This window comes from Austrofundulus limnaeus, unplaced genomic scaffold, assembly GCF_001266775.1.
Source record: "Austrofundulus limnaeus strain Quisiro unplaced genomic scaffold, Austrofundulus_limnaeus-1.0 Scaffold558, whole genome shotgun sequence".
Lineage (NCBI taxonomy): Eukaryota > Metazoa > Chordata > Actinopteri > Cyprinodontiformes > Rivulidae > Austrofundulus > Austrofundulus limnaeus.
Genome location: NW_013952960.1, coordinates 169,266 through 185,092, shown reverse-complemented (window position 1 = coordinate 185,092; position 15,827 = coordinate 169,266). Strand labels below are relative to the sequence as shown.

Sequence of the window (15,827 nt, the reverse complement as noted above, 5' to 3'; positions counted from 1 at the left end):
GCAAAAATGTAATTAGTTCAGAAAATCTTTTCAGGACCCCACCTTGATGTTTCGTGACCCCGCTTTGGGTCCCGACCCCAACTTTGGGAAACACTGAATTAAAGTATATATGAACCTTGCAGTCTTCATTGTCTCCACCAGGTGGGGCTGCTCAGTCTTGTTCGCACACATCGGCCTGCTGCTTGTGTCGAAAACTGTGCACCTTTAAAGGTTCTTTAAAGTGCATGAGACATCAACTTTTTGCAATAAATATAAATGTATTAAAAAAACATTAATAACAAATTGCAAAACAATTTTCACACTGCTGAGATGAACAGTTGTTGAGATGTTTATATGTGAAGTAGCAGGAAGTGATGTCACAGGGGAATGTCTGGATGTGAACAGTGTGGCTACAGCAGCCAACAACACCGACTGTAGAGAAAAATCTGATGATTCTTAAGATTATTTTGAGTCTCTATCAGAGAGATGAAGAAGAGTCAGAGTTCAAATAATGTTTCAATAAACAAAGACCAGAGAGTTTTATTTCTTGAAGACTTCCCCTTTTATGTCACTTCCTGTTTTACATTCGCTGAACCAAATTCAAAAGAAAATATGGAGTAAAGTCATGTATTAAACCAAGTTTCTTAAATGCAAAGAAGTTTTCTTTGACTTTTTATATTTGAATGACAGACATGTCAAAGACATTTTACAAATGTAAACTGCTTTAAACACATGCTATATTCCTCATCTTATGACATATTCTGATTTGATAATCTGAGACCGCATTGATGAAGCTGTTTAATAATCTCTCGATAAAAATTAAGGAGGGCTGTTTTTGACAAAAGTTGGGTCATTCATTGGACCAAAGCAGCATAAAATACAGTACTACTTTAAAATGTATAAGCATTAGAAAAACTTCATTATGTTTTTGTCTAATTTAAGGAAAACAACCGTTGACTCATGTTGACTGCTAAAGCATGTTATTTAGATTTGTACCCAGGGCTAAAATAAGCCAGACTAAGAGAAGTGCCTGTTCTGTGTGAATGTATTATAATGTGGTTGACCTGTCTGACAGAGAACTACCAGGCAGATCTGGCCAACATCACCTGTGAGATTGCCATCAAGCAGAAACTCATCGATGAGCTGGAGAACAGCCAGCGCCGTTTGCACACGCTCAAACAGCAGTACGAACAGAAGCTGATGATGCTGCAGTGCAAGATCAGAGACACCCAGCTGGAGCGGGACCGGGTCCTCCAAAACATGAGTAAGATAGGTCTGAGGTTCTGTGTCTGCTCTGTTCTGCTCTGCTCTGCTCTGCTCTGACAGCTGAATAAAAGCATCCAGCAGATGGCACACGTGCACTTTTTATCTTAGCCTTTGCTCTGAATATTTTGGCCTCGTCTCAGAAGAACATTTGCAAATGTGTCTTAACTGTATTTGGAAGAATGATTTCAGAACAAACTAACAAATCATGACTCCTTTGAAGTTTTGTGCTTGAAATGAATAACTTTAAAATATAAATATCTGCCAAGATCCACGAACTGTTTATATTTAGATTCACAAAGGAGTAATAGATCAAACACGGTTGTGGTGAGAACGTATTAAAAATACTTTTTGGCTTTATTGCATCTCTTTTTTCTTTAATAAATCACTTTTATGTGCTGGATATTTAAAGATTCGATGGAAACTGGCTCAGACGACAAGGCTCGTAAAATCAAAGCGGAGTATGAAAAGAAGCTGAGCGTCATGAACAAGGAGCTTCAGAAGCTCCAGTCTGCTCAGAAGGAGCACGCTCGCCTGCTGAAGAACCAATCACAGTATGAGAAGCAGCTCAAGAAGCTTCAGATGGACGTGTCGGAGATGAAGAAGACCAAGGTATGGTGTTTTTATTTTTATTTTTTTACTTCACATGTAGATCTTAATGATGGGGTATGTTTAATCCTTTTTCTTTTTGGTTCAGGTTCGTCTCATGAAACAAATGAAGGAGCAGCAGGAGAAAAATCGAATGAACGAGTCTCGCAGGAATCGAGAAATTGCCTCTTTGAAGAAAGATCAGCGACGGCAAGAGGTCAGTGGCGAGGACGTTCTCCACCAGTCGTTTAATGGTAACTTGCTCTGGTTGTTAAGTTACAGTTTAGTTTAATGTTTCTTCCTCAGCATCAGCTGAAGCTGCTTGAAGCTCAGAAAAGACAGCAGGAACTGATCCTGAGGAGAAAGACTGAGGAGGTGAGCAGCTGGGAGAATGGCTTTACTTTGATCTAAAAGAAATGAACAGATCTGTAATAATGTGACCCCCCATCCCTTCTATGAGTTTTAAATTTCACCCACTTGTCTTCTGTTTCTGCTCTGTGTCAGGTGACTGCTCTCAGGAGGCAGGTCAGGCCCACCTCAGGTAAAGTGGTCAGGAAAGTCAACCTTCCAGAACCAGTTCAGGACTCTGTCCACCGCCCCCCCTCTGGACGTATGTACTCCTCCAGCAGCACTGCTCCAAACGGCACATGGTGAGCCCGGCACAGCCACGTGTTAAAGTGATTATTTAAGTTTCTAACTGAAGCAGGCGGACGTCTGAACTTCTTCCTGTGTATCCACCTGTATGTGGCCAGGTCTTCTTACAGGCGCTCAGGAGGAGTTTATTCTACAAGAATTGCTCGCAACAAGTGGCAGACTTTGGAGCGGCGCATCACAGACGTCATCATGCAGAGAATGACTATTTCAAACATGGAGGCCGACATGAACCGCCTCCTTAAGGTGAAGTTAGGAAGTAATGTGTTTGTTTGCTTTGCTTTATTTATTTTTTTTTAATCTTTGAAAATAAAGAAAAGAAAGCCGTAGATGCTAGTAGTGGAATACCAGACAGCAGTGTTGTAAAATAACAAAATACAAATACAGCGGGTAAAATAAGTATTGAACACATCACCATTTTTCTCAGTAAATATATTACTAGAGGTGCTAATGACATGAAATTTTCACCAGTTGTCGGTAACAACCCAAGTGATCCATACATACAAAGAAATCAAACCATAAATGTCCAGAAATGAAGTTATTTGTAATAATGTGGAATGGCACAGGGAAAAAGTATTGAACACACTTACTGAAATTTATCAAATACTTTGTACAAAAGCCTTTGTTGTCAATGACAGCTTCAAGATGCCTCCTGTATGGAGAAACTAGTGGCATGCATTGCTCAGGTGTGATTTTGGCCCATTCTTCCACACAAACAGTCTTCAAATCTTGAAGGTTTCGTGGACCTCTTCTATGAACTCTGATCTTTAGTTCTTTCCATAGATTTTCTGTTGGATTCAGGTCAGGTGATTGGCTGGGCCATTCCAGCAGCTTTAGTTTCTTTATCTGAAACCAACTGAGAGTTTCCTTGGCTTTGTGTTTGGGCTCATTGTCTTGCTGAAATGTCCAGCCACGTTTCATCTTCATCATCCTGGTAGATGGAAGCAGATTTTTATCAAGAATGTCTCTGTACATTTTTCCACTCATCCTTCCTTCAATTATTTGAAGTTTGCCAGTACCATATGCTGAAAAACAGCCCCACACCATGATGTTCCCACCTCCAAACTTCACTGTTGGTATGGTGTTTTTGGGCTGATGTGCAGTGCCATTTGACCTCCAAACATGATGTGTATTCTGGCATCCAAACAGTTCAATGTTGGTCTCATCTGACCAGACTATATTCTCCCAGTATTACACAGGCTTGTCTAAATGTTGTGCAGCAAACTTTAAAGGAGCTTCAACAAGCTGTTTCTTCAGCAGTGGAGTCTTGCATGGTGAGCGTGCATACAGGCCATGGTGGTTCAGTGCATTACTTATTGTTTTCTTTGAAACAATCGTACCTGCTAATTCCAGGTCTTTCTGAAGCTCTCCACAAGTGGTCCTTGGCTCTTGGACAACTCTTCTGATAATTCTTTTCACTCCTCTGTCAGAAATCTTGTGAGGAGCACCTGGTTGTGGTCGGTTTATGGTGAAATGATGTTCTTTCCACTTCTGAATTATGGCCCCAACAGTGCTCACTGGAACCTTCAGAAGTTTAGACATTCTTCTGTAACCGATGCCATCATTATGCTTTGCAACAATAAGGTTGTGAAGGTCTTGAGAGAGCTCTTTACTTTTACCCATCATCAGATGGTTCTTGTGTGATACCTGGCCATCATTTGGGACTGAACCAGCTGATATTAACTTGCACTGACAAGGGGCAGGCTTGCTTTCTAATTACTGAGAGAGTTCAGCTGGTGTAGTAACCTGTTTACCTCTAGTTTTGTACTTAAATATTCTGAGAATTATGTAAAACATCAACGTCTAAACATGACTTCCTCTTTGACATTTACCATATCATTAATTTCAGTGATCGGCCACTTATGTGTACAATCCAAAGAAAGGGATTCAAGCCACAAAGATCACTTTACTTGAGCTTCACCTTTGACCCCAAAATGACCCCAGAATGTAAATTTAAAAACTATCCAGATAAATCATACCTCCTAGATATAGTGAATGTAACTGTGGTTGAATGAAAAGTATAATTATATACACTCTGACCCCCATTGGTTTGTACAATCCATCACACCAGCAAATGACACAAATCTCGTCACACTCCAGCAAGACAAAAGGATTTTTTTATTTATTTATTTTTTTGAGAGGTTACCTCCCAATAGATATCATTTTGGACATTCCAACTGCTCACTTTTACTCAATACTTTTACTTTTAATACTGAAGTACAACAAATATCAGATACTTTAAGACAAATAAATAGCTACAGAAACAAAACAATGTCTGTTATTTCTCTTTCACTAATATAACAAATACCGGTAGCTGTGATTCAGTAGAACATTAAATTCCTTTTGCAAGGTATTTTTAGAGGTATTTACCAAAAAAAATTGTGTAAATCATAGAATCTCACATTAAGATTTTTTTTTTACAAACTGAGTTAAACTGGGGTAAGGAAATGATCAGAGTTGTTATTCCAGTGGTTGATTTTATATAATTGTAAATATTGAAGGTAATTTCATAACTTTTATGAACAAAGTAAAATAGATTTTTTGTCCTCTTTTCCCAATCAGCTCTAAAATTGATCAAATTTAGAAATCACTTCATGCGGAGAGCTCTTCTGATCGGTGTTTTTAACATACAGCAACGAGAGGAGCTGACGAAGCATAAAGAGAAGGTGATCCGGAAGAGGGATCGTCTCCTGCGAGAGGGGGCGGAGTCAGAGAAGGCGGTGCTTCCTCTCAGTGAGGAAGTGGATGCGTTGGCTGCCAACATCGACTACATTAACGACAGCATTGCAGACTGTCAGGCCAACATCATGCAGATGGAGGAAACTAAGGTATGCAAGTGTTTGATTAGAAAGCTCTGATGTAATGCACGGATTCATTTTATTGTTGTAAAGTTTGCTCCTAAACCCAAGGTTTTTTTGAGTTGTTTTGGGTGATTCTTCTTCAAAAAAACAGAATTTCATTTGAACGTTAATATATTTTTTTGTGTTTCAGGAGGAGGGCGACACGGTGGATGTCTCTGCTGTGATCGGCTCTTGTAGTCTGGCTGAAGCTCGTTTCCTGCTGGATCATTTCATGTCGATGGCAATTAACAAGGTATCAACCCTCAAATTAAAATAATGAAATACCTCGTGACTTCATTTTATCATAACTGCTGTTTTTGTTTGACCTCCTCAGGGTCTGCAGGCAGCTCAGCGGGAGTCCCAGGTGAAGGTCATGGAGGGCCGGCTGAAGCAGACTGAGATCACCAGTGCTACTCAGAACCAGCTGCTGTTCCACATGCTGAAGGAAAAAGCTGAGTTCAACCCAGAGCTGGATGCACTGTTAGGAAATGCTCTACAAGGTAAAAACTGCTGTATGTTGGAGAGTAGAGGTGAAAGTCTCTGTAATGGTGGGATGGTGGTGTAAGCTTTCTTTTACAGGATAGTTTCGATATATTTGTAAGTATGTTACCTTCACAATCACACAGTATGTATTTTTCAGGAAATGGACTGGATTACTGGTTAGTTGCATGATTGGGTCTTTTCAAATGCTCTTGCCTGTTGCCTTCTGCTTAATAGAAGCTGGACTCGTTACGCAACTGATTCATAAGTTCTAATAAACTCTAATCAAATTCACCATTCACAGAGAAGCCATTGTAAAATTGCTATGTATGCAGATGATTCTGTATTTTATATACATAAATCAGGTTGCCCAAAAGCATACCAACCTAAAATCTCCATAGTTCTGTATACAACTTACTGAATTTAAAAGTGTTTTTCTTAGTCATACAATTTTAGTGTAAACTAGTGCTGGGCGGTATAACCCAAATTTTATATCACAGTATTTTCAACAATTATACCGGTATCAGAGTATTTCACTGTGTTTTTCTTTTCATCACAGCTCAGCTGATAATAAAATTTACAAACTCTGCTTATTGATCAACAAACCACAGTCAGGTGAAGTTATTCTCTTTCTGCAACACAGGAACTATTTCTTGACTTTATTCTTTTATTGTACCTCTGTCTGTGTCACCATTTCCCTCCTCTTTGCCTGGTTGTAGACAGTAGTTTGGTACGGTCGTGAAGGAGCAGGGTTGAGCATAGATCATTATCGGGTCTATTGTTTTGTGTTATTTAAGGAAAATTAACAGGTCAACTCAACCCAGTACAAACTGCTTCCAGATTTTTCACAATAAAGCACAATAACGTCTCCAAACATTTACATTGCGCATGAAATCTATCCATTCACGTCACTAAAGAGGTGTATTCTACATTCAGTGATGGCAAAAGCAGTAAAGTTTTTTTTTCTTAACGGCAGTCAATATAAGCAGTGAAATTGCCACCCGTGACCAGTTGTTGAGAAGCTGCTCCAACAATAACATTAGCTTGGCTGGGTCCTTCAGAGGACCCAGCCTCCCCTGGGTGGGCCGGGTACTTGGTAGACCATGAAGACTGGAAAAATGAGGCTGTGAATTTGGACGGTCTCGCCTCCCATCCTTACCCCGGCGTACGTCATGACGCCTAGTGACGCTAAACAAAAGCAAAATTATTAGAAAAATATCAATATATCAGTGTTATTAATATCATAAAACAATAAAATTAACTTAAACGTAATATTTTAAGAACTAATGGACCTGCCGTCGTGCATGTTTATTTCGCTATATAACCTTGTTTTTTTCCGACAAAAAATAATATTTAAAAATATGTCTGTACAAACGATAAAAGTATTAAAAACACAACTGCTTGAAATTTTTTATTTTTATATCACCATATTTTTATTTAAAACATATTCTTTTCTCTCGCTTTGTCCACCATTACTAGCAAAAAAAATCTCCGGTTGGCTGCAATGCATTATGGGATATGCTGGGCCGGGAAGGACCCATCGGACCAGTCCTTTAATTCAGGCCAAAGGAGGGACGTATTTGTCGGCCGCATCGGAGGAGTCTTCGGTTTGGGACGTCCTTCGTCGCGGCGCTGTTACGTATGCGGCCGACGAATTCGGCCTTCGGAGGACCCAGCCTCTCGTTTTGGATACAGCTTATGATAATGCACATAGCGGTGTTGCAAGGAAAAGTGTCCCCCGTGAAACGGTTCACAAACAGTTCAGAGCGTGTTCAGTCTATTTAAACCGGTATGTTTGGAATTCAGAAAATTCATAACAAAAATAAAAAATGTTTTTTAGTACGAACTGGTATACCGCCCAGCACTAGTGTAGAGTGGCAGTTTTTTTTTAGGTTTTGGGAGAGGCTTACTGTTATGTGTGAATACATGTATCTTGGAGTTGTAGTTTGTGCTAAACCTTAACTGAGGTTCAGTTGAACAATGTTTTAACAGCTCAAATTTTAGACTAAAATGAAATGAAATGTAAGCTGTACATGCACTCTTGATTGACCATCAGAACTGTTCTGCTGCATTAAGCCAGTGAATTATTACAAGCTAATTGATTCCTCCTGTTTTTGCCAGCCTCTGTTCAGCAGTACGCTGTGTTTAATGTACCAGTAGGCTCACTGTACTTATGGATTTATTTTTAGTGGTTTTATTTTTCCAGTTTTGGGGGACTGTGTTTTTGTTTTGTGCATTGCCTCTTTTGGTTCCCCCATGTTTTCTTTTCTCGTATTTTTTTTACAGAGCTAGGTAACCTCCCGACTGGTAAGTGAAACCTCATTAGAAATATGAATGCATGGTTTCTTTTCTTTGCACTCCAAGAACTAACTCAACATAACTGAAGCAGGTGCATGAGGTGCAGTGCAATCAGGCTTCTCTCCATCTGTCAGCTGACCTCTTCTTCTCTCTCTACTTGGACACAATCCTCGGCTTTGCTCATGTGTGCTACAGCCTCCATGCTTTAGCACCTTCTAACCCTCCACAGGACCCTCACAACCTGGATGTTTTAGCTCTGTCGGACCCTTTAGGTGGGCTGACCCCATCAGGAGCATCAAATTAATGATTCCTCACACCCATAAAACTCTCCTTCACACACTAGGTCCCTTACCACCATCTCTCTGAATAACCCCTTTGTTTTTCTCATTCATTTGAACCTGTGTAGCCCAGCAAGGACCAAGTTTGGCAAAAAAACAAACAAAAAAAAAACAGCATGGTGCTGCTCTGACATTGAGCTCATCTGCTTCTCTTGTTCATGTTTTACATCCATTTTTGAGCAGCTGCAGAAAAAAAAAGCTAAATGGAGAGAGCGATGAGTAGTTTAATCTTAAATGAGTTAAGATGGCGTCTCATTCTTCTCAAGAAAGTTCTCAACATTCATTGTGGTTATAATTCTGTTTTAATGTTTTTCACTGACCTCATTTGACAGAAAATGGGGACGACAGCAGCAGTGATGAGTCGTCTCAAAGTCCCTTGGCAGAGGGAGCGTAAGTTTCTGCTTATTTTCTTTGTTGTGTTATGCTGGTTTATTCTATTATTTCACTACCAGCTGGGACGTCTCAATATCCACATAAATCAGAGGTTTCCAATTTTGAAATGAATTCAAGAAATTCTCATTCGAATGCACACAAAATAGGATTCAAACCATTTTTTTCAGGGATCTTCCTGATTAGTACAACAAATCATATATCTCTGGAACCACTCATATCAGGATGATCTAGGTATCAAATGTATCTTAAAATGCCAAGAACTTGAAAATGGAGGCATGTCACGATAATTATTCATATGATAAATTTAAATGAGATTGATTTTAAAAAATTAGGTTGATTATTTTTATTTTCATTGTCATTATTGTTTATCTTTGTTTCCCCCTCTTTTCAGCATGGAGGTTTCCAAAAGTGTCATAAGTTGTTTAAAATGTTATAGAGTCGCAGAGCCTTTGGTTTTCGGACAGCTTCTTTCAGCTGGCAACACCTCAGGATGCACTGAAGGCACCATGCTGAACTGTGGGTCCGCCAAGAGTTTTCTTTTTTTTTTAAAAACACATTGTAATAAATTTCATAAACTTTTGTAAATTAAGACACAGAGAATAAATTGTGCCGGCTTGGCAGTGGTGGGCACCAGCCCGCTAAAGCGCAAATCCGCTAATCGCAGACCTAAATATTTTGTTTGCGCTTTAGGGTCTTACTAATTTTTATAATTCATAAGCAGATTTGTGCTTTCTAAAATTAAAATGCAGTACCGCTAATAACTAATTAACAGTCATCATTATCTTGAACAGCAGAAGGTATGGCTGTCAATGAATCACAACACACATGATCTGTCCAACAGCACCCCGCCCAGGTAAACACACTTATTGAGCAGGTATACATTCTTGCAGACTGTTGCTTTCGGTCGGGGTTCTTTTCCCACAATGCTTTTTGTCTGCTTACGTAGCAAGAAAGCAGTAGCAAAACAGGAAATGTTTGTAATCCGTACTAAAATTTTGTATGTATTGATTTATTTTACTTTACAATCAGAGCTCCCTTTTTTTAAAAATAAAGTTTAAACGCTGGAGCTCAATACTTTACGTAATTGGTCGAACTCGCTCCGACGCCGACGGGTCGGCGCGCGGTCACGTGGTTGATCAGCAGTCGTTTTCGCACAGACTTTTCATAGTCACTGAGACACCCCACGCCGAGCTCAGGAAACCCCCCTCTCGCTGAACCATGCATCACTGCATGGAATTTCCCCCCGCAACAGCCGACGATCATTGCAGAAAAAAAAGACTCTTCACTCACCCGAAGTATTTATCCACATCTGTCCTGGTTAAAGCTCCACAGTTTTTATCAGTCAGATTGCTCTCCATGCACAACGTCTGTTTTATCTCCATTCATGAGTTTTTCACGGTTTGACTATCTTTATAAAACTCTACTTCCTGGTGTCGGCTCTGGGAGCGAGTCGGGGCTTTCCCCCCCACTTTTTTTTTTACCGATTGCAGCAGCGCATTCAGAACAAACGAACAAGCCATGTTTTTCACAGTTTGACCATCTTATAAAACTCTGCTTTCTAGTCTGGGAGAGAGTCGTCCTTTTTTCTTTTTTCCCCCAAGCGCAGCACAAACAAAGACGCCCACAAATTTCAGACCAATCACACATTACCGCCGACACGGTAGGGGGGTCAAAAGTTCTGCCGGGGGGTTGTGCCAAAAGGGGCTGTTGACACGACGCTGCGAAGCCCGGTGACGTAATTTTCGTCATTTAAATGCGACAACCCGTGCCGACGTCAGCAGTTCGCAGGGAGTATGTTTTCAGCTTTATGCTGACGAAGACAGACATCTAGTGGTTAACTGGAGCAACAGGGAAAACGTCCTGAAGCATCTCAGTAATCCAGGTAGAAAAAAATCAAAAAGAAAAAAATAATTAGGTCTTTTGGATGGGTTCTTCTTTAGTGAAACGTTTCGTTTCTCCTCCAAGAGACTTCTTCAATCTGAGTTTCAGGTGAACTGGAATCCAATGGAAAACTAAAATCCAAGCTTTTATTTTGAAGGGAAGATACTAGTTTCCTGTTCTCCATGCTTTCGTTTCCCATCACAAATGTACCCAGAATGCATCGCTTCAGTTTTCCAATAAACAGTGTTTTAAAATTACTTTATTGATGCTTCTTTAATGAAAAATCTACAACAAACAAAAGACAAAGACAAAGAAGCAGCTGAACAGGCAATCCTCAACAACTTTTTAATTTTTACACCAGGAGCCAAAGGTCTGTTTAAGGAAATCAGATCCCCAGCAATCGGCAGTTGTAAATTAAGCTGTACAAGGGTTCATACACCACTAACGGGCAGCATTGTGCATATATTGCACATCAATTGTAGCCAGCTAGTAAGTGTCAAATTGAACCTGCGCTTTAAGATTAGCTTCTGCTAATATTTCTGTTGCACAAGCGCTTTTGAAGTTGCGGACCTAAATATTTTCATGAGGATAATTTTCTTAGTTTAAAATAGTCTCCAAACAATATAATTTATCACAATAATTTCTGAGACAATTTATAAATTTCCTGCAACATTTGTTATTGTAACAGGCCTATGAAAATGTGCTTTGTTTATTATGACCAAACCCTACTTAGTCCTTGATCTGATGTGTCACAAATGGTTTCTGCTCAGGTTACTGAGGTCGCTTTGCTGTCTGTGGCCATCTGTTAATGTTTGTTGGTCTTTTTCTGGGCAGTTCTTGGTCATTTATTATTTTTTACTGTATGTTGTACTTTTATTTACTAAAGTCGTTTATATCTAATAATTTTTAGTATATAAGGCAACTTACTGACTGAGATTGAGGGTTTAGTCATTGTTTAAATTTTGTTTTTGATTTTAAAACTATATATTTTCTTTTATATTGTTTTTTTATGTTTTTTATATACATTTTTTGTGATTTTGTAACATTCGTCCAAAACCAATAAATAAAAAGTAGCTTTTTTGCTAACTTTTTGCTAACTGATGTTCATTGATGTTCCTGCTCCTTGTTAAATAAACTAAAGTAAAGCTTAATATTCATATGATATGACATCCCATTGTCTGTTTTTTGTGTAATGGATTTTTCATGTAGGCTCTGTCCAGGGTAGATTTCTTGATGGCTAGTGATGTATGGAGAGTTGTTTGATTATATGTGAAGTCTTTAAGTGCATTTCTTGATTCATGCATTAAAAGTCTTGTGTTCCTTTTACAGCGCTTTGACATCAGACCTCATGAAACTTTGTGGCGAGACCAAAACAAAAAATAAGGTATTTTAGGAGGTTTTTTGTGTTTACACTCTATATTATAGAAAACACCACTGTTTTTCCAGTATTTTATTTTGTAATTTTGGTGGACAGGCTCGTAGAAGGACCACCACTCAGATGGAGTTGCTGTACGCCAATAGTGACTCTGCTCCTGACGCAGCTGCAGACTTCGCTGGTCCGATGCTGCAGCCCCCTGAAACACCTGATGGGAGTGGAGACATGGACTTCTCATCAGTCAGGGACTACACAGCTCTCTCCCCTGGCTTTTCCTCTAAAATGGGCAGCATGTAAGTCCACGCCCAGCACTCTTACTAACAAATGACGCTCCACTGTCCTCTCTTAGTTATTTGCTTTGCATCCTTTACAAACATCTGTATAAAGGGCCACACCTCCAAATAATGAGTGCTTTGATGTAAATGCATGAAGAGATGGGCACATATCTATTTTCATACAGCTTCTTTATTGTCACCTGCAAAAAGGTCTTCTTTAAATTATTTCAACTTAAACTCTAAAAGCAAATTCCTAACCAAGCTGCTTACTGCATGCTCATCTCTTCATCCCTGCCATTATTTTGTGTTCATTGTTGCATTTATGTGTTGTTTTTTTTATTTTATAATTTTGTGTGTACTGTCTTTTGTGTTGTTCATGGATAAATTGGTCAAACCGAACGCTCAGTTCTGGCTCCAGGCCAGGTTTGGAGAAGCAAGCTCCGGAGCCTTCTCCGCTCTCTCGCAGGAAGACCTATGACAAGTCACAAGCAGCGGCTGACAGGGCAAAGGTCAAGGAGATTAAACAGTAAGAAGAGCTTGATGCCAACACTGTGGCTGCAGAGCTGAAACAAAGAAAGGCAACTTCTCTTTAATGCTACTAATCTTTTGTCAATTTCCTGCTTTGGGAAAGCATCTATAATACTTTGCATCTTGTCTGATGGCCTTACCAAGAAACCTAAATATTGTTCAAATACTAAGTGTTTTTTTTTAATGAACAATTAATATCTTTCCTGTTGTTTAGCCTTTTGAATGACCCCATTCACAAAAAATGCTTAAAACTTACTGGTTTAATGAGCTTACATAATCTGAGCAGGGCCGAAACTGAAATGGATTGCTGTCAGCTTAAAGGAGACATATAATGCTTTTAAATGCTTTTTCACATTTGAATCATTCACTTGGGGGTCGATATAAAGTAGAACTTCAATGCTTTGGTCTGAATTCCTCCTTTTTGTAACTCCACAAGCCCCTCTTTAACCCCTTTTCTGAGGCGTGTCTCAGATCAACTCGTTTTGAGGCTGTCTCTGTAAAAGCAAACGAGGCGATCACACTTCGAGCCCTGCAGCTTTCAGATTGGTTCGTTTCAGCCTGATAAAGGGGTTTTGGCAGTTCCATCGTAAATAATTTCAAATAATTTGACGCAATGGTTCCAAAAATGTCATAGAAAATGGAGAAAACTGAACTTGTTGAAACGTTACTCAAAAAGAATATAAAGATGTCTACGGAGCACCAGGAGAGACAATTAAAATTTTCTGCACTCCTAGTGACTCGAGGTACAAAATGCATTTAACATCTAAAAAATTGGATTTTTCATGATATGTCTCCTTTAAAACAGCTCTGATCTAAAAGATTTCATACGAATAGTATTTTATTAGTCTTTACATTGCTGCCAGTTTGACATCATGATATTTACTTGGGGTTCTGTGATTATTTGCAACACAATCAGCGTTAGCAGTGGCTAACTATAGCACTCCTGGTGGAGAACTTTCAGCATCAAATTTAAAACATTTCAGCTAAATTAACTGCATAATTCAGAACTGACAGCAATATAAAACTTATAAAGTAATCATTAACTTGTCAGTCTGGTCAGAATTAAAACTTTTTTTTAATTCGAAGTTTTAAAGATATTAATTCTTCATAACATGAAATATCCCTTTAAACTTATTTTTTTAATTCTAACTTAAATATTATGACTCTTCTCAGAGCCATAATAGAGGTTACTGTAAGTTTTGTTTCTATTCACATTCTGCATCAGCTCATGGCTCAATCCTGCCTCTGATCTATTTTTCTCTTCTTGATCGTTTCACTTTTCTGTCTTGGTGCGATTACTAAATTCTTCTGAGTTAAATTTATCATGAAGTGTATCATGTAAATAGTTGTTCTAACGTTTGCTTCACATCGACTGAGAGAACAAACTTAAGCTCTATAAGTAATGTCAGAGTATTACAAGCTGATCTTGGCTTCAGTTGTGCGTAACCAACGACATCAACAGTTAATTCACTCTGCATTTTTGATGCACAAACTCAGTGTCAGTGCATGGCTGGTACTTAGGATGTGGCCACAACGCAATGTGAACAAATGGTACAAGTCCTGCATGTGATGCAAATTTTATTTTTAAATATGCTTTTATTTGTTTGTTTGTAGAATTTAATTTTGAATAGGAATAAATAAGAATAAAAAGGTTCCTTCCATAAATGCAAAAAGCAATTTGTTTGTTTTGCCCATTAAACAAGCAGGACACCAAACAAAATAACCCCTTCAAGCCTCAGCATGGCATTTACACTGTCACCAGCCTCGGGCTCAATGTGACATTTGTTATGGCAAATCCCCTCATTCTCATCACTTTTTTATGTGCGCAATTATCATTTAAGGTTCACTGAAATTTGGGTTTTTGTTAGATTTTTTACTCTATATTTTAGATGTTTATTCCTGTTTTTCTCACGGCTTTAGTTTGACAGCATTAACGAGTCAAAATAGTTTCCAGTTTAAAGTTAAGCCGAGCTGACTTCATGCTTTTCACTGAATCAAGAACACTAAATCCCAGAGGTATGTGTGTCTGTTAAATAAAAAATAAAAATAAACATTTATAAAAAGTGCATTTTGCTGTTGGGCCGTCCTGTCAGTTCCTCCCATGTGACGTGATTATAGCATATGCGTCTTTATTCTGTTCTCATGCAGTCCTCCCACTCTTTTGCCAGCAGACTGTTAACACTTTAATTATGCTGCTACTTATTTGGCAGCAGTCCCGTCTTCCTTCACAGCCCAGTCACTGAAAAACCTGAAGAACAGCCCACCACTTCCTGTCTTTTAGGTCCCAGAAACGCCATCCATGCACTTAGCTGTATGACAGCAGATCTGAGGCGTGCCGAAGGGTCTTGCAGGATAAGCGGGAGTGAAGTAAATCTGACATTAACACGCCACAGAGTTGGATTAAAGTTAGAAACCGATGCTAAAGAGGAGAGCAGAGACAAGTTCTGACAATTTTCAGATGCTAATTGTCTAATTTCCCAAGAGGCTTAAAGGAGCAATATCATGTAAAATCAACTGTTTTGAGTTTTATATCATGTTATAATGTTATACTCTCATAAAAACATGCCCAAAGCCTTGCTTTGACTCATTCATGCATGTTTGAGAAATCCTGCAGCGTTTTTAGGAAGCCATGCTGAGGAGCAAAACAACAGGTGGGGACAGAAACACCTTTTGGGACCAGAAACACCCGTGGGACGTGTCTTTAAGCCGAACTTCATCATGGAGCACACCTCCCCACCCCACTCCCCACACACCCCGGCCCATGACTCCTGCAAGCTCTCGGCAGCAACAAAGCAAACAACGGGTGAAACTGAAAGTGAAACTGAAACTGCTGAGCTCCACTACTCACTCAGTGAAGCTCTTTTCAGATTCAAAACACTTTTGAGTAAATGTATTTTCAGATGCCAAGTAAACTGCATCATAGTGCCCAACCCCCCCC

The 15,827-nt window shown here is 39.2% G+C and overlaps 1 protein-coding gene across 4 annotated transcripts in view; it reads left to right on the top strand.

Annotated features, from left to right (window-relative positions):
- Positions 1 to 15,827, top strand: part of kif21a (kinesin family member 21A) — an 86,191-nt gene that overhangs the window by 59,278 nt on the left and 11,086 nt on the right. Inside the window, exons 14-27 of one of the 4 annotated variants that reach the window (XM_014026491.1) lie at positions 1,055 to 1,243; positions 1,655 to 1,854; positions 1,940 to 2,047; positions 2,137 to 2,205; positions 2,335 to 2,480; positions 2,583 to 2,727; positions 5,115 to 5,309; positions 5,473 to 5,574; positions 5,656 to 5,821; positions 8,088 to 8,108; positions 8,770 to 8,827; positions 12,041 to 12,095; positions 12,186 to 12,379; positions 12,768 to 12,887. In XM_014026491.1, the coding sequence (XP_013881945.1) occupies positions 1,055 to 1,243; positions 1,655 to 1,854; positions 1,940 to 2,047; positions 2,137 to 2,205; positions 2,335 to 2,480; positions 2,583 to 2,727; positions 5,115 to 5,309; positions 5,473 to 5,574; positions 5,656 to 5,821; positions 8,088 to 8,108; positions 8,770 to 8,827; positions 12,041 to 12,095; positions 12,186 to 12,379; positions 12,768 to 12,887 (1,768 nt within the window). Of the gene's footprint in view, positions 1 to 1,054; positions 1,244 to 1,654; positions 1,855 to 1,939; positions 2,048 to 2,136; positions 2,206 to 2,334; positions 2,481 to 2,582; positions 2,728 to 5,114; positions 5,310 to 5,472; positions 5,575 to 5,655; positions 5,822 to 8,087; positions 8,109 to 8,769; positions 8,828 to 12,040; positions 12,096 to 12,185; positions 12,380 to 12,767; positions 12,940 to 15,827 lie in introns of all 4 variants that reach the window. The other 3 variants (XM_014026494.1, XM_014026492.1, XM_014026493.1) reach the window with 3 other exon arrangements.